The sequence below is a fragment of the Nipponia nippon genome, unplaced genomic scaffold (assembly GCF_047370975.1).
Source record: "Nipponia nippon isolate SJK-2023a ecotype South Korea unplaced genomic scaffold, ASM4737097v1 scaffold_40, whole genome shotgun sequence".
Lineage (NCBI taxonomy): Eukaryota > Metazoa > Chordata > Aves > Pelecaniformes > Threskiornithidae > Nipponia > Nipponia nippon.
Genome location: NW_028262359.1, coordinates 329,838 through 349,726, shown reverse-complemented (window position 1 = coordinate 349,726; position 19,889 = coordinate 329,838). Strand labels below are relative to the sequence as shown.

The 19,889-nt window shown below is 53.7% G+C and overlaps 1 protein-coding gene across 5 annotated transcripts in view; it reads left to right on the top strand.

The window, feature by feature from the left end:
- RUSC2 (RUN and SH3 domain containing 2) overlaps positions 1-19,889 on the top strand; it is a 35,845-nt gene extending 15,956 nt beyond the window's left edge. The window contains exons 2-12 of one of the 5 annotated variants that reach the window (XM_087777679.1): positions 2,981-5,059; positions 7,504-8,292; positions 8,821-9,021; positions 10,360-10,440; positions 11,513-11,589; positions 13,623-13,797; positions 14,747-14,852; positions 15,886-15,932; positions 17,421-18,399; positions 19,070-19,243; positions 19,568-19,889. In XM_087777679.1, coding sequence (XP_087633805.1) covers positions 3,088-5,059; positions 7,504-8,292; positions 8,821-9,021; positions 10,360-10,440; positions 11,513-11,589; positions 13,623-13,797; positions 14,747-14,852; positions 15,886-15,932; positions 17,421-18,399; positions 19,070-19,243; positions 19,568-19,748 — 4,782 coding nt within the window. In that variant the 5' untranslated portion in view covers positions 2,981-3,087 and the 3' untranslated portion in view covers positions 19,749-19,889. Of the gene's footprint in view, positions 1-2,980; positions 5,060-7,503; positions 8,293-8,820; positions 9,022-10,296; positions 10,441-11,512; positions 11,590-13,622; positions 13,798-14,746; positions 14,853-15,885; positions 15,933-17,420; positions 18,400-19,069; positions 19,244-19,567 lie in introns of all 5 variants that reach the window. The other 4 variants (XM_087777680.1, XM_087777678.1, XM_087777682.1 and 1 more) reach the window with 4 other exon arrangements.

Here is a 19,889-nt window from a genome sequence, read left to right as displayed (position 1 = left end):
CCGGCAGGAGCTGGCTGCATGCCACCTGTGATATTGGACCTCAGAGCCTTGTGCTGGGAGCAGGCTGTGGGTGCAGGCAGAGTGGGCATCCATCTGCTGCAGCATGTGTGACAGCCAGTGAATCACAGTCCACCCGGGGACCCTGTGCTGCCACTGAAACCAAATAGCTGGGCAGTGTTGCATGTTGCAGCCAGGGCTCCAGAGAGACAGCTGGGAAATGGCTGTGTGTCAGCTCTCTTGACATTTTGCTGTCAAATGTCAAAGTGTGCCTGTTCAAGCCTTGTCCTCCCACAGCAGCATCTGCACCAATGTGGAGTGTGCGTTGCTCAGCAGGGCTTCTCAGCAGATCGGTGCTGGCGCTGGGAGCCAGCTCCAGGCGGCCATTTCCCAGACACAGCGGAGACCCAGTGCTTCAGCAGTGAAGTGTGCTGTCATCACGGTCTGTATCCTCAAAATTATGCTTTTCAAGTGGATGCATTGTGGCAACAGTCAAAATATAGCAAAGCTTTACAGGGAGACATGATCTAAGCATTACAATCAGCTGCAAAGGCAGTAACAAGGGCAGATAGGCACTGGTGGACCAGCTTTTTCCCCATAGTGGTGGAGCAGAGACAGGATATATAGGGGCGCCTGCTGCTACCTGTACCATCAGTGGTGCGCAAGTTCGAAAATGGGGCATGAACACTGCCCCAGCTGTTGAACACCACTTTCAGCATGTACGTGTGCTAGGCACAGAGCCAGGAGCTGCTGTTACCCACAGTGGTTCTTGAACAATGCGATCTTGGGAATCCCTGATATAAAAGGTCTTGTCCCAGGAACCGGGCAGAGGACAGACTCATTCCTTTCAGTGGCTGTGGGAAAGGAGCCGGAGGCTTGTAAGACAGAGGAGTCACTGAAAGGGGAGTGAAGGGTGATATAGGCATTAGGGAGACTATAGGTGGGGGGTAGTTTAGGGGTCCCACGATAGTCCAGCTGGATGTGGTCCAAGTGGTCCAGGTGTCGTCTACTTCAGAGCCTAAACCTGGGTGAAACACCCCAGCAGAAGCAGGCATGAGGGTGAGTGTGCCCCTCATGTAGGTCTCATGATGATCTCTGGCAGAGTCTACCAGAAGGCTTGTCTGTTTGCTAACACTGGTGTTAGCATTAACTTTTACATCATTGGGTGTTTACTGTAAACACTAGGTCCATTGCCATCTTTGTATTTTTTTCCTGCCAGCATCATCCTGTGTCTGTGAGAAGCACTACTATGCGTGGGAGGAAAGTACTTCTTTTGATCATTTTTTTTTAGCATCTTTTAATTGCTATTGTTACACCACGAAGCTGAAAGAACTGAAGTTCCCAATCTTTCTGTGGAGCTGTCTCATTGCTTACACTGTTGTTCTAACTTCACTTACCCCACATTTCTCTATTTCCCTCCTGGGCTCCCATGTGCCTTTGCAGCTCTGCTCCAAATCCGTTATCATCCCATAGTCACAAATACTAGGGTAAGGTAAGCAAAGACAGATATTGTGAATGCCACTTTCTGGAGTCTGAAGGTCAGTGGTGGCAGCAGACCCAGGGTCCTGGAGTCCGGAGCAGGATCACAGTATGTGGTGTCAGGGTGCTGTGAGCACTGAGGATGCCTGGATGAGACATAGGATGTGGATTGCTGACTAAGGGTCTTTGGGCCAGGGTTTTCAGAATAAGCGATGGATCTATGAGAGCACTAGATAATTTTTAATCCCTCAGGATCATCCTGGATCACTGTTATCTTTTGTGGTTTCTCCTTCTCCTTGCTGCCTTAGCTGCCCTCCCATGCACTTCTCTGCGCTGGCTTCTCTGCTGTTTGAAGGGAAGGCAAGAGGGAAAACCCCTCCAGACTGCCCTGGAGGTGACTGCGGGTCGGACCTCTGGGTTAGATGGGGAAGGCGGAATGAATATGTTCTCTGCTCTTCCATATCAAATGCTGGTGAACATCTTCCTCTGGACTTATGACAACCTGCTGTTTACTGAACACTGAGGGAGTGGGGCTCTTCGTGCACTGCCTGTACGGCTACTGGGACTGTGGGCTGTGGCAGTCGTACTGTTGTGAAGTGCAGCAGGTAATAAGATAAGCAGAGAAGTGCCACAGACAATGTGACAGTGTTAGAGAACTGTGAACCGGGCACCCCGGACCACAGGAGGAATCAGTTTGAGCTCAGGCTTAACTGTCAGTAAAAGGTCAGCAGAAGGCAATGTACTGTATGGGACGTATTTAACCATCACCAGTGGCTCCCCATGGCCTCACTGAAGTCATCTTCTCCTTTTCACATGAGAGGCCCTTATGTGCATAAGTAGTTCCGTACGTTGGCGTGCTCCCCTGGCACCATTAAAAGAGCTCAGGACCTCATGGGGCTTCCTGGATTTTGGAGAAGAACGGTTGTTGCTGCTTTCCTGTTCCAGTCTGTTCCTGCCTTCCAGTCTCACCCTGGGCTTGCGTCTCTTTAACATTGCAAGGTCTGGCAGTGCCGTTCAGTGTTTGGTTCTTACAGAAAAGTTCAAGATACCTAAAGTCAGGCAAAGGTATTGAATCCAGTGCAAGAAGATGGATTGCTCTCATCAGAGTGCAGCACTTCATTTCAGACCCTGTGCTGTCCGCATGTCTTTCTGTGAGCGCACAGTACCATCCACAGTGAGGTCTTCATTTGGCCCAAGGCCTGCGCAGCCCTTTGGCTACTTGAGTGAAATCAGTAGCTGACTTCAGATAAGTTTGAGAAGGGTCAGTTGGAAGCACAAGTGTTGTCTCAGGAGTCCGCAGGGAGGGGGACATGTTTGTCTTACATTGTGATGCTTTCCCTGAAGAAGGACTGCTCAGGACCTCGTGCTTGGGCACTTGTGCTGACAAGGACCAGTGTGTTTGGTCCTTGTCAGCACATGAAGTCTTCAGTCAAACCAAGGGTGCTTTAAATAGTCACTGCCTTTCCTGAGAGGTGACTTCTTTTGTGTTTTTGTCTCTCTCTAGGTATCTGAATTCCCCCATGAGAAGTGTCCTCCTTGCCTCTCATGTGCAGCCCTACCTGTCCATGGGTAGCACCAGCTTAACTGATGTCCTGAAGAGCATTCCTCACCATGGATAGTCCACCCAAACTGACTGGTGAGACGCTGATTGTCCATCACATTCCCCTGGTGCATTGCCAGGTCCCTGATAGACAGTGCTGCTCCGTGAGCAAAAGGACCAACCCCTTCTGCCAGCCAGAGCTCAGCATTACACGGACCTCTGCCCTTCCAGACAGAGATCTTTCACAGACTGACTCCTTGGTGTACAGCAGCTTTCTCCAGACCTCCGAAACCTCAGCAGAGGCCTCAGACAACAAAGAAGGCAAAGCGAGGGATTTGATTGTCCCTAGCGTCAGTAAGCGACACAACCCTTTCCTGCTGAGTGAGGGTGAAGACCTCAGCGTCTTTGGGGATGACTTGGGTCAAAAATCTTTCCACCTTCACAACTCACTTGTGTCTGGCAAACCTCCCTTTCATCTGCATGAGCTGGCCTTGCCCCCGTTCCACCTCCACGACTCCAACCACATTGTGAAATCCTGGAACATGGCCAGCCGCTCCGGTGTGGTAGATGGACAAGAGGACAAAATCAGCAGTGATGACATCCAGAAGAGGAACAACGCGAACCGGTGCCACCAGGCCTCAGAGCACATGGAGCTGGATGAATGCAGCTGCCATCGTGGCAGCTCCTCCAGCTTCTCCTTCGATGGTGGTGACCAGGAGTGGAACCAGAACACGGTTGAATCGCTGAGGAATCAGGATGCCCTGCACAGCCGGACGTGCAACTGTTCCAGCTCAGAGCTCCAGCACTGTCGCTGCTACAGTTCCTCAAGTCAGTCTGAAGTGACTGACCAACAGATGGGCTACATCAGTGACTCTTCCTGCAACAGCTCCGATGGTGTGCTGGTGAACTTCAGTGCTCTCTACAACAAAATGAATGGCCATTCTCGATCTAACCTGAATTCAGCCAACCTGTCCTGTGACTCTTCCTTCTGCAGCCACTCAGACACAGGAGCTTTTTACCTGGATTTGCATTCATCACCCACAGAATCTAAGATGTCTTGTGAGTCGCATCACCCAGAGAGTTCAGGGAAAGTGTGTGAGTGTCAACACTCCTCCTCACCTGTCCTCGATGCCAACTGCAACTCCTACCACCTCCACTGTGAGCCTTGCACTTCGGAGAGCTCAGACCTCACTGCCTGCTTCCAGAGCCAAGCGCGGCTCGTTGTGGCTACTCAGAATTATTATAAGTTAGTCACGTGTGACTTGTCTTCCCAGTCATCCCCCAGTCCAGCAGGTTCTTCCATAACTAGCTGCTCGGAAGACCATACCAAAGGTAGCCCAGCCCAGCCCACTGAATACTATCTGTTCAGAAGGCCTGACCTGAGACAAGAAGAAAGCAATGTGGAGAGCAGTGAAGAGGAGGCAAAGGGAGAAGCCACCCAGAACATGATTGAGGGTCAGGTCTATGTGAATGTGTCACCACCTAACCTCAACACAAGCCGGCAGCGCTCCAGGAGCTATGATCAGAACCTGGACAGGAGTCCCAGCAGCAGGCTGGGCTCCTTGGAGCGCATGGTGAGCTGTCCGGTCAAACTGAGTGAAAGTCCGGCAATACCCATTCAGAGTTCCCCCCCGAAGCGAGTGACATCTTTTGCTGAACTGGCGAAAGGCAGGAAAAAGAACGGCACCTCCCCACCACTCCGGTCCAGTGGTGATTCCTCCTTGGAGTTCTCCCCTATCCCGGAGACACAGCGGGATTGCCCAACCTTCCTTGAAGAAAGAGCTCGCCGCAGCCAGAGTCTTCCACCCATGCCATTTGTCCATGGCCTGAACCGGAGCTGTGAGGGCTTCTGTTTAAATCACACTTTTGGGGACAGCCAGGCTTTATGTTCCACCAAAGACTGCGTCTCCAGTGAGAAGGTCCCCAGTGGGCACGGGGCAGGTGAGCGAGCCTCTCTCTCCCTGCTGATGGAGGCAGATGCCAGCTTCTCAGGTGGCTCTGCCAGTGGCCACGGACAAAGAGATGCTAGAGCCCGAGCAGATGGTAAGGAGCCAAACTAGGCAGAATGGAGAAGTAAAAGGAAAGGCTGCTCTTCAGGACATGAGGGGAGCAGCAGAGGAACCGGCATGGCGATGGGAGACCAGTGCCTGTGCAGTTTGTTTCCTGGTCTACCGCTCCCTGGGACAAAGCCCTGCTGGGCTTATTTCAGACCCAGATCAGTGCAAGTGTCTTGTCCTTGTATTTCTAAAGCCTCTTGAGGTTTTGCGCAAACCTCTTGTATCATGTAAGGGAGGACATGGCATTAGCACTTGGGGTTTGTGCAGCTTGGAGGACTGTATCCCTTCCAGAGCGTTGTAATCCCCCAGTCCATGAGAATCACTTGCCTTTATCTCCTAAGACAGAGATTTGAGGGTGCTCAGCAGAGTCATATTCCCAGTAGACAAAGGGAAGGGAACCATTGAGGAGTTTTTAGCCTTTCTTCTTTGGGGCTACATGGGAGTTACAGAGGTGGAGAGGGAGGAGGCATAGCCAGCAGTCTGCTCTCAGTGCAGGGTCAGGGAGCTCACACAGCGTCTGCCGGGACTTACAGCACAAGTTCTGCAGAGATTAGAGGAGCTGTGTGTCTGTGCTGGAATATCCTGGCCATATCCTCCACAGTGCATTGGAATGCAGCAAAGGTTCCTCTGGAAGATAGTTGTCCCAGCTCCCTCTGCAGGAAAGCCTGTAATACACGAGTTGCTTTCCACCTTGATATTGTCTTTACATGTCCTGGTGAGGAAGCTGTGTGACAGTCCCATCAGAGGTATGGCCATTTCTGTGGCATGGCAGGAGACCTCTACCTCTGCCTTAGACAGTTCTTGTACCTGCTGCACAGGTAAGAGCATGTCTAAAATGGGCCTCTGACCAGGCAGGTAGATAGCCCCTAACATGCCAAGGACCAGACTGTCTGCATGTGATGCCCTTGAAGATGTCTGGCAGGAGATAGGAAGAACATGTCACTCATTGCTGTGGCAGGGGTGGGAGAGGTTTTGTGCTTTGGAGCAAGAGTTCTTTCTGCATTGTCCTGTTTGTTTATTGAGCCTCGAAAGTGCACTCAGTGCGGGATGGCAGGGAAGGCAGGTCTCTGCTGGGAGCAGGCAGCGTGGGAGTAGCCCTCTTGGATTGCAGAGGCCGTGCTTGGAAGGAGCAAGAGCTGCTTGGGGAGGAGGGGGGCAGACAGGAGCTCTCAGGACAATATATCCCAGCAGTTCCTGCACCCCCTGCTGTGGTCCTTTCCTCGGCACTGTGACAGCAAGGCAGGCATTAGCGCTGTGCGGAAGGCTCATGCCTGTGGCTGGAGATAGAGGCAGAGCTGCCTCCCACCAGCTGAGAGCAGCATGCAAGCCTAGAGGGTCTGAGAAGGGAGTAGAGGAAAAGCAAGCCCCGCTAAAGGCTAGCTCTAGGGAGAGATGCCTGGAACACCCCGCAGGCAGGAGGTAACACTAGGGCTGTGCTTGGGACGGGTCCTTTGTCCCAGGATTTGCTGTGGGCTGCAGGAGTCAGGGGGAGACAAGACAGAAGGTGCCACGCTGCGCTGGGATGTGGCGTGGCTGGTGATCAGGCACCCCAGTCAGCCCCGTGTGTGCACCAGTGCTGTGTGCGTTGTGCACTGTGTGCACGGCGTGTCACGCTTCAGCTGTGTCCCTCGGGATATTGTGGCCCCACCAGGAGCTGCAGGCACACATAGGAGATCAGCCCAGCACACTCCCTTAGGACATCCCTGCCAGCCATTTAGTAGAGCAGGCCTGCCTTTTCCAGGTTTGGAAGCCCTCCTAATTCTGCTGTTGTGCTGATTGGGTTGGGAATGTCCTGCTTGGATCTGGTACGGGCAGGAGGAGGAAGGAAGCTATGTGCTCAGAGGGGGAACACTTACAGGAGAAAGAGGAGGGAGGGAGAAGGGGAAGCAAGCAGCCTTTCCGACAGCACTGAGTGTGATGTGAGGTGCAGAGCTGCAGTGCTATTGCCTGTACCGCTTGTGCTCGACAGGGTGAGTTCTCAGCACATGTGGGAAGGGACAGTCCTTCGGGATAAGAAATCTTGCTGTACCACAGTGCATTGGGCCATGTCTTTGTGGTACTGCCTGAGTGGAGGCAGGTTGGGGGAAAGTGCTTGGGCCATGACTTGTGCTGTCCTGGGTGCAAGGGATGGGGAAGAGATGGGAAGCTGGTGACCCTACCAGGAGAGAAGCCCCCAGTGCAGTGCCCTACGCATCCAGACAGCTGTCAACAGCTGGAAACTCTGCATTTGGGGCCACATGCCACCTTTGCCAGCTCATGATGTGTTTAACTGGTTCAGACTTATACCACTCTGTGTGTGTCACTGGCCTCTGGCTCATCCTCTTCCTTCCGCAGCTGAGAGCACATTCCCTTTTGCCTGTGATCTGCTGGGCTGATGATGACTGTGCCTCTGCCCATCCTCACACTCTGTCTCCCTTTCTCTCCCCGAAGGTGGTGGCACAGACAGCAAACCTGTGGTACGCTACAGCAAGGACCAGCGTCCCACGACTCTGCCCATCCAGCCCTTTGTTTTCCAGCACCATTTCAGCAAGCCACCCAAGGCCCGTGCTCTGCACAGCCATTTTGCCTCCAGCCTTTCCCAACTCTACAATCTGTCCAGCAACCGGCCTGCCAGCCAGCAGATCTCCTCCAATGCCCAGTCCTCAGCCTCGGCCACCTCGGCAGAGCAGTCAGCGGCGGCAGGGAGCCAAGCCCACGGCACACTCCTGACCCAACGCTCAGCGGACGGAGCCGCCTCCCGCAATGATGGCTGCATTAAGAAGCCTGTCCCTGAGACAACCCGGCCGTCCCCCCTGGGGAGTTACTCTCCTGTGCGATGCAACGTGCCTTTCTTTCAAAGCGTGGACTCCTCTTCCTCACCCACAACAGAGAGGGCTGGAGAGAGCCAGCCACCCAGGAGCAGGTCCTGCCCCATCTCTGCCAGCCTGCTTTCCACAAGGTCTTCCCCTGCTGTCAGTGCCATACAGCCCTCCCAAGCCACCAAAGCTGATGCCCTGAGGCAAAAGGAGAACCCCAAGCCGATTCCCAAGAAGGAGGCACCGCTGGAGCCAAGCCCACCGCTCTCCGAGTACCGACTCCACAGTGGGTCCCTCCCGCCCCTCTCAGTGGGCAGTATGCCCGTGAGCAGAGTGGGAGGCCACGCAGATCCCCATTGGAGAAGCGGCAGTGAGACCAGCAGCTCTGGTCCCCTGAGCAGCATGGGAATACGGCCCCTCAATGGTAGGTACCCATCCGCCAGCACGTGCTAGTCTGGAACATCTCCAGCTCCCTGTGGCTGTGGCTGCTCCCTATAGTACCACCTTCTTATAGCCACAGCCTGCAGCAAAATTGTGTCTGGGTGCTGCAGCACCCAGCAGCCCCTATCATCACTCTGCCTGCAAAAGAAAGTCCTGCACTAAAAGCATGTCCCTCCAGTCCCAACTCCTTCACTGTGTCTGCGGAGAGGGCAGCGTGGGGCTGCTGATCTTACAACACCCCATGCCAGATGCTTGAACCCCAACCCTGCTCTGCCTATGCCCGCAGCCACGAGGCCACCCAGGCTCCTGCCCTGCTCTGCCAGGCTGTGGCCTCTGCCTCCCTCCATGTATGTGTGCTAACATCCTGAAACGCTGCTGGACTGTTAACTAATGTGCTGTCTCTCTTTCTCTGTCCTTCCTCTTTCTCATATTCTCTCTCTCTGCTTCCCCTCCACGTCCTCCCATCTGCTTGTGTCCTCCGGTCTGGTGCTCACTGCCTGCGGCATCCTAGCGAACCACCTCTCCCCACAAGCGCTGAAGTGGCGGGAGTACAGGCGGAGGAACCCCCTGGGTCTGGACCGCGTTTCGGGGCTGCCCGGCTTAGCAGGCAGCCTAGACAGGAGGCAGCAAGAGCCTCGGCTGAACCGGGGGAACCACATCTTTGAGCTGCCTGGCACTCTCAACACCAGCCATTTCCACTGCAAACTGAACGGTGCGCACCACCTTTCTGCTGGGGGGATCTTGGGAGGTGACCTTGGGGCTCAGGTTCAGTATCCCTTGGGGCTCAGGTTCAGTATCCCTTGCGGCTCGGGTTCAGCCTGGCCTCATCGCTGCTGTGCCTGCTCTGAGAAGGAGGGATGATGCATCTGCTCACAGTGGGGCTGAGGAGTACAAGAGGAAGGTGAAAATTGACTCACTGATGGGTGCAATCTCTGTGGAGCCTCCCTTCTTCTGCGCAAGCTGAGAGCAGTCAGGTCTGGCTCTGGGCTGGATTGAAGAGGAAAGTGGATGACCCAAGAGCCTGTTCAGGCCTCAGCAAGTGCTCCTGGACTGTGTCCAGCTTGTAGTTCATGTCTCGTTCAGGAGTTGTAGTCCTTGAAGATCTTGTGTCTGTGCCCCACAGTGTCTGCCCATCTGCCCCAGCCCTGGCAGCATGCTAGGTGCTGGGCTGTATCTCTCATGGTGCAGCTGGCAACACTGTAGGGCTCTGTGGGGCACTGTCTTCTCCATGCTCTGCCCTTAAGGCCTTGCCCATCCTCCAAAACCCTGTGTAGAAAGGGCTGAGAGGGGCAGGCTGCTTTTGGCTGAACCTTTGAGAGCCCTCTGGGAGGAGCAGAGGGGTCTATCTGTGGGAGGGAGAGCATTCTTGAGGCCAGCCCCAAGGCATGGAGGGAATTCCCCAAAGCTCTACACCTCACTCTGCCAACCCAAACAGCTTCTCCATCCCTCCTTCATGGGAAGATGCCTAGTGTAACAGAGCTGGGGAATCAACCAGATGGAAATCAAGCACGAGAGAGCTCCTGCAGAAGTCACCCCTTGAAAAATAGAGACTAATGGGGACAGGCAGAAGACATGTAGTTTGTTGCCTGTGCATGCATGTGTGTGACAAGTAGGAATTCTCTCTGTCCTCTACTTTTGACCCCACTTGCTGGGGCTATCTGCACAGCAACCCTGAGAGTGGTGCAGTGAGGTTTCCCTTAGCACCAGCTCATGAGAGTGAACCTCCCACAGCATCTTCCAGTGCCCGTGGTCCCCCAGGCAAGCTGGAGCTACGTATTGGGTGGGCCGTGGGGTTGAACTGTACAGGCTGACATTGCAAACCATTGCTGGGAGAGTAACAAGCCTGTAGCTTTGCTGTCGCAGTCGTGGACAGGCTGGCGTGAAGACTCCTGCTGGTGCAGGTTGCATCTGGGAATGCAACAATGTGGGAGAGGCTTTGGTATAAGGGCTTGGGGCTGATCCTTCTCCCCCCGTCTTGGCCCTGCAGGACAGTCTATGAGGCAACTCCAGCTTACCTACACTGACTTCTTCCCTGACTACTTCTCACTAGCAGAGAAACCCCCCGCTGAGTTCTGCCTCTCCCCAGATGGCAACACAGAGTCCATCTCCATTGACTTGCTGCAGAAGAAGGGTGAGTCCGTGCATCTCCCGTGGACGAGAGTGTGGCGTAGCACAGCGTAAGGCAAACAGTGCTTTTCTCTGTCTCACGTCATCTCTGTAGACATAATGGTTTCTTTCCCTGCCCTTCTCTACAGTAGCATCATAACTACATGTCCCCCTGGAGTGATGGCTGTTTCCATGGCAGGTTCTTGTGTTCTCTGCACCATGCAATGTGCCACAGAGTATGTTTGAGCTGCTTGTCCCAGGAAGTATGATTAGAAAGGATCTTAAGTCCATAAGAAAGGGCAGAGAGAGGAGGCAGGCACAAGAGTATGATCCTAAGGCAGGACATGCTGCCACCCCTGTCTCAGTATACAAGGGCAGGCCTGTGAATCCGTGTGTTGTTGCAGATGTGCTAGCCTGAGATTTTGTAATTTAGGTAAAAGGTCTGTTGGGTCCTACATGGTAAAGTGTTTATGTAAAAGCGTGGGAGAAAGGATTCCAAAGCAGGACAAGCTATGGCTGTGATGAGATCCATGCTAGAGGCAGGCTTGGGGACTGCGTTGTTGACAGCTGCCTCGGTGTCATGCCGGAGGCAAGGGACATGCAGAAACATTCCCATAGCTTTGCCAGCTATGTGTTGGTGATTACCAGGTGACAGCCTTCCCCTCTGTGCCACTTCTCTTCTTGCATCATACTGATGCAGATGTCAGATTGCCCACCACTGGCTTGTTACTGAAAGTCATTACATAGCTTGCCAAATGTGTGGCTTCTGCCCTGCCACCCTGTAGGACCAAAGCAGCAAAACACTCCTTGCCTCAGACCCTATCTCTGCTCCCCCAGGGATGGTGCGTGGAGGTATGTTCCCAGTGTCCCTTGGGAACATTGGCAGGGTGTCTTATGCTTCAGCCACTTCTAAAGGTTGTCCTGCTGTCAGGCTGATACATGAGTGTTGGAACCGGCAGGGATGGATTTGATGAGAAGTTAGGGAGGACTCTGCATGTTTTTGTCAGAGGGCATATGCACTGACATGGGCTTCTTCATGAAGTGTTTGGTCAGGGGCTGTCCTAGAAGCCCCTCTCTGATGCATTCTATCCCTTTAGGTCTGGTGAAGGCAATCAACACTGCTGTTGACCTGATCGTGGCTCACTTCGGAACCAGCAGGGATCCAGGGGTGAAGGTACGTCTTGCTTTCAGTATGGCTTCTCAATATCATGCGTGACAGGGAGAGGGTGGGGAAAGATTGCCTCTCCATTCTCTTCCAGTCAAAAAATACAGGGCATCCAATGAAGGTAGTAGTACCAAGAACAAACCAAACAAAGGCGATGGTACGCCTTGTAGCAGATGATAGTACATCTGTGACAATTCTTGCTGCATGATGCTGGGGGTGGTGAAAGAGTATGTGGACTTAAGGGAAGACCAGAAAAACACAAGGAAGGGAAATTCATTGAGGTCTACTAAACACAGGAATAATGTCCAGCTTAGGTAGCCTATGAGTTGAAAGTAGTTGCAGGCTGTGAGAGTATTAAGGGCAAACCAGTCTGCTCTGGTTTGACTCTTTCTTATGTACTTACTCATGGCTCTTCATAACAGGGAATACCAGGCCAGCTGGACTTCTGGTCTGATGCAGTACACCAGCTCTTTTTCCTCATTCAGTGGAGAGTTGTGTCTCTGTCCTCCACACGTCCCGTGATTCTGTTCTGGCCCTGGTGCGAGGACACAGCGCAGTGTCCCCCGTCCCTCGATGTGTCACAGGGCTCCATAATGATAAAAAAGTGCATCAGTCATTGCCCATCTGGGGCAGGTGGGCTTCCCCTGTAGCCCTTGCCACCAACCCACTAGCTTCAGAGTGCATCTAGGTTGCCTATGGGGCTGGCTGTCCTTGGCCTGTGCTCCCCTCATCTGCCATTTCTGGAATAACAGAGAAGCAGAGCAAGCTCGCTTCTGTTTGTACCAGCCAGTGTTTGCAATCCTGTGACACTCAGCATGTTTGCGGTGCCTCCTCTCAAAGCTGAATGCTCTGCTTCGGTCAGGGGACTCTGGGGCAGCAATGTGACACTATTTGGACATGACAACTGCCCTGGAGTGCCATCCCCAAGGAGAAACCTGAGTGGGACAGATTCCAAGCCCATTCAACCTTATCTCAGAGCCCAGAGTAATTTGCCCCTAATTACAATTGTTGCTGATGCCGAGAATGCTGTGCAGTGTAACTGGAGATATTGGGATTCCCATGCTTTTTAAGGCTTCACTGTGGTTTTCTTATTCTTGCAGTGTTGGTTTGGGGAATTATAGCATCATTCCCCCATTACTTTACTTGCCAGACAGTGCTGTGGTTTTGACCTGGGGTTTCATTATACGTCAGCGTGCCATGGGCTGAGCATTCACCTGTGAAAAGGCAGCACCCATCCCTGATGCTCCCGTGCTCAATGGATCTGGTGGGATTATTCCTGACCCAGAAGTTCAGTCTCAGTTCAGGGCCTTTGTGGACCCATGCCAACTGGCCAGTATAATTCCAGCTCAGCTGGTAAAATCTGTGCCCTGAATGCAACTGCCTGGGACCACCAACATGACATGCCAGGCCTGGGGCTGACCCCTTTGGGGGGTCAGCAGCTCAAGGACTATATGGAGCAGAATATGTCCCCGCTTTGCTCATGCTGGGCTCTTATGTGCTCCCTCACCTCAACCTGAGCTCTGTCCATCCATTTAGCCCTCACACTGCTTATTTATAGTAATCCCTAGGAATTATAGCTCGGCACGTCACTGAGTTAAGTGTTCCTTAAGCCCTCGGTGCTGTTAGTTCCTATGTGGCTTGCTGGTTCCTGCTTCAAAAATAGCAACAACAAAATCTACAGCAGCAGAAAAATCCCCTACTCTTTTCTTCGTCCAGCAGGACAGCCTTGTTATACCTGTAGAGAGAACCAGGCATCCATTCTAGCTGGGATATCCTCTTCCCAGGCTGGCATATTCTCTTCCCAAGCTGTTGCCTGATCCCAGCCTGGGGCAGACCTTGCAGAGAGCAACCCAGAACTGGTGTATGAGGCAGCAGGGGTGAAGGGGAAGAGCCTGCCTTTTCAAGGAGCTGCTGAGCATCATCATAGCCTGGATATTGTCTTCTGGGTGTTTAGTAGGGAAGTGAGGCTGGACTGTTCACATGCATCTGTACCTTGTAGAGCAGTTACCAACCCTCTCTCCCTGTTGCCTGTTCTCCCTTAGGCCAAACTTGGGAACAGCTCCGTGAGCCCCAACGTGGGGCATCTCATCCTGAAATACCTGTGCCCTGCTGTCCGGGACATTCTGAGTGACGGGCTCAAGGCTTACGTCCTGGACATGATCATTGGCCAGAGGAGGAACATCCCCTGGAGTGTGGTGGAGGCATCCACCCAGCTAGGTATGGAGGGTGTGCAGCGATGCCCATTGCTCTGCAGTGCTCCCGTGTTGCGGCTGGGAGGTGCTGGGGAAGGTTGACTATAAGGATGGGGATGCAGAATAATACCCATCTCCCTGCACAGAACAGGGTGCATGTTGACCTCCTCTTGCAAGACAGGAGAGCCACTGTTCTGTTCTGCCCAAATATTTATTGTCATTCCCCCTGAAATTTCCAAATTCTCCTATAACAGGCCCTGCAATGAAAAAAAGGAAAAAAAAAAAAACAAAAAGAATGCCCTTTTCCCCCGTCTAAGTTTCCAGGGTGTTTCTAGACCTTTGTCTTTAGCCATACACAGCTACTTTGTAAGGCAGAGGTGTGCTCTCTCCTGGAAAGAAAATTTGCACACACAGCTCACTGGCTCAAGCATGCCCACACCACCTGCACCCTCTGCTAGTACTAGTCTGCACCCTGGATTGTGGCAGTGGCTACCATCCCTGGAGGTACAGATGAGGCTACAGATGGCAGGGCGATACTGATTTCTGCATCATGAAGAGCTTACATCCAGGGCTGGGAAGCCTTCTAGCCTGTTTGTGGCAGATCTCCATCTCTGGGGTTGTCACTGGGATTGCAGACACCCGAAATTATAACCACCCACAACAATATTCTGTTTACCTGATGATTTAGAGCCAGGGGCTGTGATTGGCCTTGAAGTGTGGGAGGCAGGTCCTTGCAGTATTGAAACTCTCCCTAAGTTTTGGAGTGGCAGTCTGGGACAGACCACAGCCCGTCTGCCTTGTGGAGTCTAACTATTGGGATGGAGTGAGCTCGTCTTGGCGTTTGGTGGAGGGGCGATGCACATACAGGCATGGGCACTTAGCCAGTGTCTGTCTTTGCCTTGATGCTCCTTCCTGTGGTGCCATTTTGGCTTTGCTGACCACAACTAATCTGAACATTTTGCATCTCTCCATAGGCCCCTCTACCAAGTTGCTGCACAGCCTCTATGGCAAGATCAGCCAGTACACGGAGCTCACCAACCACACCATGAGGTTCAACGCATTCATCTTTGGCCTCCTCAAGTAAGCAGGCTCCCTGGGCTGGCCACATGTCACTGTCCAGGGCTGGCAGCAGGTGCTGGTTCTTGACTGCAGGCAGGCACAGTTGCCAATGAAAAGACTCCAAGAAACCTGGGAAGCCTCTCCCCAGCGGTAGGTGAGGGAAGGAAGAAGCTGTGAGCCTCAGGGCACTCCAGAAGGATCAAAACCTACCCTACCAGGCCAGGACTGAGAAGGTGTGGCTGCAGCCCACTAAAGAACATTGTCAACTTGTTTTAGCCCCAAAACATTAGGTGGGAAGAGTCTATCTGTAAGGGTTCATACAGGGTTAGACATAACACATGGATAGATTACTCCTGGAAAGCCCTGCTTAAATCACTGCTTCCTGGAGCTGCAGTGAATTCCAGTGCATGAGGTTCTAAAGGAGAAATTTCCCTGGTCCAGCACTCAAGGCTGGCCCTTCCAGGTTGGATAAGGAGTGTGCACACCACACTCAGTGTTAAACAGAAGAAGGCAGCAATGTCTCTTTACTGGTCAGCAAGAGCTCTGGCAGTGGCAAGAGAGTCCCCAAGACCTTCAAATGTTGGTGGACTCCTACAAGCAGGAGCAAGCTCTGCCCTGCTCTCCCCATCCCGAGTGGTCCAGCTCTTCCCTGCTGGCACAGGATACCAGCATATTTTGGGACAAGCCTGCAGCAATGGTCTTATGTTTGTAGATGATTTGCCTCTTCCACGTGAGCCTTTCTCAGCAAAGCTAAGCTCTGCCAAGGACATAGCTAAACGGTGAGGAAACTTGCTGGAAATATGGTTGTTAGGGGTTATGGTTGCACAATGCCTCATGTCAAGCAAACTGGATGGCTCCGTGACAGGCTGGGTGGCTGTGGTCAGTGCACACTGATGGGAGTGAGCCACTGCCCTTTCACTAGGTCTTGAGGTTCACAGCTTCATGTTGTGTAAATGCCCTTTTCCAGCCACACTTCGTTTTGTAGAACAGCAAGTATGAAGGGGGTGAATCAATTTTCACTCTTTCTTTCCCTGCTTGTTTTCCCTTCCTGCAGTATCCGGTCCTTGGAGTTCTGGTTCAACCACCTCTACAACCATGAAGGTAAGAGCCTGTGGGCTGCCAGATCCTGCACAATGTAGAGCACGGTGGGGGTGTGCATTTCTCTTGTTGGTCTCTCAGCCTGGGCTGCTCCCCTCTGCTCTGAGCTGAAGGACTAGACTATACACAATCTCACTGTACCAGGGAAGTCCCATGTGGAAGTCAAAGCTCCATGCAGCTCCCTCCACCTGAGCCTGGCCAGCCATGTCCTTCCCAGCTGCAGCTAGTACCCAGAGCTATCACCCCCAATGCAGATCCCTCAGTCTACTTGCAGGAGACCAGATCTAACCCTCCCCAAATTTCTGTGTTCCCTGCCCAGTGCCTGAGAGCTTTGTACGGCTGGAGATGTGCACACTTAGCTGAAACCCTTCAGGCATGGGAAATGGAAAGGAAAACCCCCTGACAAACAAAAAGCAGATTTTACTGGATGTATCTCTTTTTTCAACCAGAAATGTTTCTAGAGCATGCACATAAGCCAGCAGCCCAGCGGAGCTGCCTGATGCTTAGAAGCAGCATGACGAAGTGCTAAGTGCACAGTGAGACAGATATCCTTGACCTGCTGGATCCCGAGTGTGCCCCTGGTGCAGCCTGTGCCCAGCCCAGGGCCCCATGCACTACAAGAAGTCCAGCCCAGTGTCTTCTGGCAGGTTTGGGGGATGACAGCAGACATTTCCCAGTTCTATGTGTGCAGTCAGCACTTCTCTCTGGAGCAGACAGGAGAGTAGACTTGCCTTTGTACTGAGCAGTGTGGCAAGAGAAAGCATCCTGGTTTTCTGGAGCACACAACCATCTCTTTCAGGCCATCAGTAAGAGCTGGAAGTGTGAGCAATAGCTAGGGCTGTTAGGATGATGAAGGCTAGGCAAAGGGCTTGGAGATAAGATGCAAGTCCTGTCTGTGGTGTAAGTTTGTCATCTCACTGGGGCCAAATGGCCCCAAATCCTGTTCCCAACTCTCTCCCTGGGAGTGAGACCTGACAACAAAGCTGGTGGGGAGTACTGCAGATGTGGCCAAATGAAGTGAAGGATGAATGCTGCGGGTAGAAATGCTAGTCCATTCTCTGTTAGGATCCACAGTTCAGCCCAGCCAGGTCCCTGGACAGACTGTATTCAGCTGTACCCAACTTCTTTCTGCAGGGGACTGGTACTGGCCAGATCTGCAGCTCCTTGTTCATCTCCAGGAGGTGGGGAAGAGAATTTTAACATGTGCCAACCCTGTGATGCTCTTTATTCGCACCCTACTGCCATGGTATTTTGTGGCAGTGATCCTGGTCTGACAGGCTTGTCCTGGCTGCAGGCATGACTGGAAGCAGGACTTGGGCCAGTTTGTCCAGAGCATCTGGTGCTCCCTGACCCAGTGCTGAGCCTCACACTGCAGCCACAGCTGTGAACAAAAACTCATGTCCAGCTCCCTTCCCCGTAGCTTCAGCAGCTTCTTGGTGGCTTGGCTTGGTGGCTTGGCCTCTCCTCTAGTTAATGTCTCTTGCCTTACAGATATCATCCTGGCACACTACCAGCCAGTGGGCTTCTTGTGCCTGTCTCACAGCGTGTGCCAGCCTCTTTTCGAGGAGCTCCTGCTCCTGCTCCAGCCTCTCTCCCTGCTGCCCTTCAACCTAGACCTCCTTTTTGAGCACCACCTGATGCAGATGGGGAAAGAGCAGCAGCAGCAAAAGGAGCTGCTGCGTGTGAAGCAGGACCTGCTGCTTTCTGCACACTCCACCCTGCAGCTGATGCGGACGCGGGGCAGCAGTGAGGATCCCGACGGCTGCAGCACTGCCCCTGAAGCATGCAAAGTGGGTGCCAGAGATGGTGATATCTCACCAGGCCACAGCCCTCAGCAAGCTGCAAGTGAGAGGGTCAAGGGGGTGGGAGCCTCCTGTGGAGATGGTGACAGGGAGGAAGAGCGGAGGAAGATGCGAGAGAGCACGTGGGAGGGGAAGAAGGACAAGCAAGCAGGCTGGTGGTACCAGCTCATGCAGAGCTCTCAGATTTACATTGAGGGATCAGCTGAAGGCTCGAAGTTCATCCGCTATGAGAAGAAGAAGGCGGCTTTGAATACTGTGCCCAGGTCAGCGGAGACCCGCAAGGCACCACCGCCCCGCGAAGGGGTGGTGGAGGGTGCAGAGGCTTGTCCCATTGCTGAGGGCACCTTGGAAGAGAGGCCCAAGGCTGCCAGCAAGCCAAGTCCTGAACCCATGGAAGAGCCCTTGGAAAAGCCCCAGCAGGTACCGGTCAGCGAAGAGGTGAAGGAACGGAGCTGGGCCTTCTGGATGGGCAGCCCCCCAGACTCAGTGCTTACAGAGCTGAAGCGCAGCAAGGAGAAGGAGACTGGGACTCAGCAAAGAGTGGGAGCAGCAGCAGCAGCCCCCCAAGAGGAAAGCAGCACCAGTGCATCAGAGGGCAGTCAGCCTATCAAGTGGGGACACTTGTTTGGGTCCAGGAAGGTGCAAAAAGAGGCCAGGCAGCCTAACAGGTAGGGGGAGGGATGGTTTGGGGCTGGGGAGGGCTGGTTAACCTGGGGTTGCAGCAGTGCAGGGGGAAGTCAGGCCAATAGCTGATCACTGGGCTGCACCACGGTGGTACACCATAAGCAGTGTGTGAACAGGGAGGTCTGTCACCCCTGCCCAGCCCTGCCAGCCTGCCTTAATTCCTCCCACACCACTGTTCCCCTTGGCTCCTACCCTTGCTCAATCCACCTCATGGGCTTTCCTCTTCTGCCTGAGCTCTACCACTGCTTCAGCTCCTAAGTCCCCTCTCCAGGGGAAGGGCCTCTGCTGCATGGCCACCATCATCACCTCGTCCCTCCCAAAAACACATATTGAGAACAGAACATGGAGTCATCCCTGTTGCGCACAACAGGTGAGGAGGAGGCATGAAGTTGCCCCATGTAGCTGAGACCTCCCCTCACTGCCTCTCCATCTGTACCCTTACTGCTTTTATGACTACTGGAAATGTCCTTCCCAGTCTAGGCCATGGTGTGTCTGGAGGATGCTGAGCCCTCCCCGCCAGGAGACAGCCTGGGGACCACAGTGCATTTTGTGCATGGAGCCAGACCTCTAAGGCATGACCTTGCCATGGAGCGGCTGCTCCTTGCCCCCAGATATGCTACCCCGCCGCTACCTGCTTCTGTCTCCTTCTTGCAGGTTGCCCTCCGGCTGGCTGAGCTTGGACAAATCCGTGTTTCAGCTGGTGGCCCAGACGGTTGGGGCAAGCATGTGGCGAGAAGCAGCCCCTGAGCCAGAGGCACCCCAGCCAGAGCCACCTGCAGTGCCCCCCACGGCGCGGACGGCCCGGGGGCTGTCTCCCCACCCTCCCTGGTGAGTGGCACCATGTGTCTGTCTTGCAGGTGCTGGGATGTGGTGGGTTGGGGTTGGCACGGCTCTGCCTGTTGCACTTCGCCTGGTCCCCTTTGTACTCGTGGACCAGGGGATGGTTTGGGGCAGTGATGCAGCTTGTGCATCTATCCACCGCAACTCTGCAATCTGGAGGTGAGGGGGAGCTGGGGCGCAGCTGGGAGCCTGGCTGGATGGGGAGGCAGGGGGTGTTTTCCTGGCTCCTCTGTGCCCATGGTGGTCCCTGGGCTTCAGCGGGGCAAGTGTCCTGTGGTAAGCTAACCCTTCGTCCCCTCCCTCTGCCTGCAGTGAGGTGAAAGCTCTTTGCCATCACATTGCTACCGAGGCAGGACAGCTGAGCTTCAACAAGGGGGACATCCTGCAGGTCATCTCCAAGGTGGATGGTGACTGGCTGCAGTGCAGCCTCGGCTCCGAGAAGGGACTGGTGCCCATCATGTACGTCACCCACCCAGAGGACGAGGACTACTGACGTGGCGGGGAGGCCAAGTACAGTACCGTGGGCTGCTGAGGCTCCTCTGGGGAAGCCCACCCTGCCAGAGGAACAGACACAGCTTCTTGCTAGTTTCTTACCTTTCTTGCCATTACAGAATACAGTAACTGTAGGTGGTTC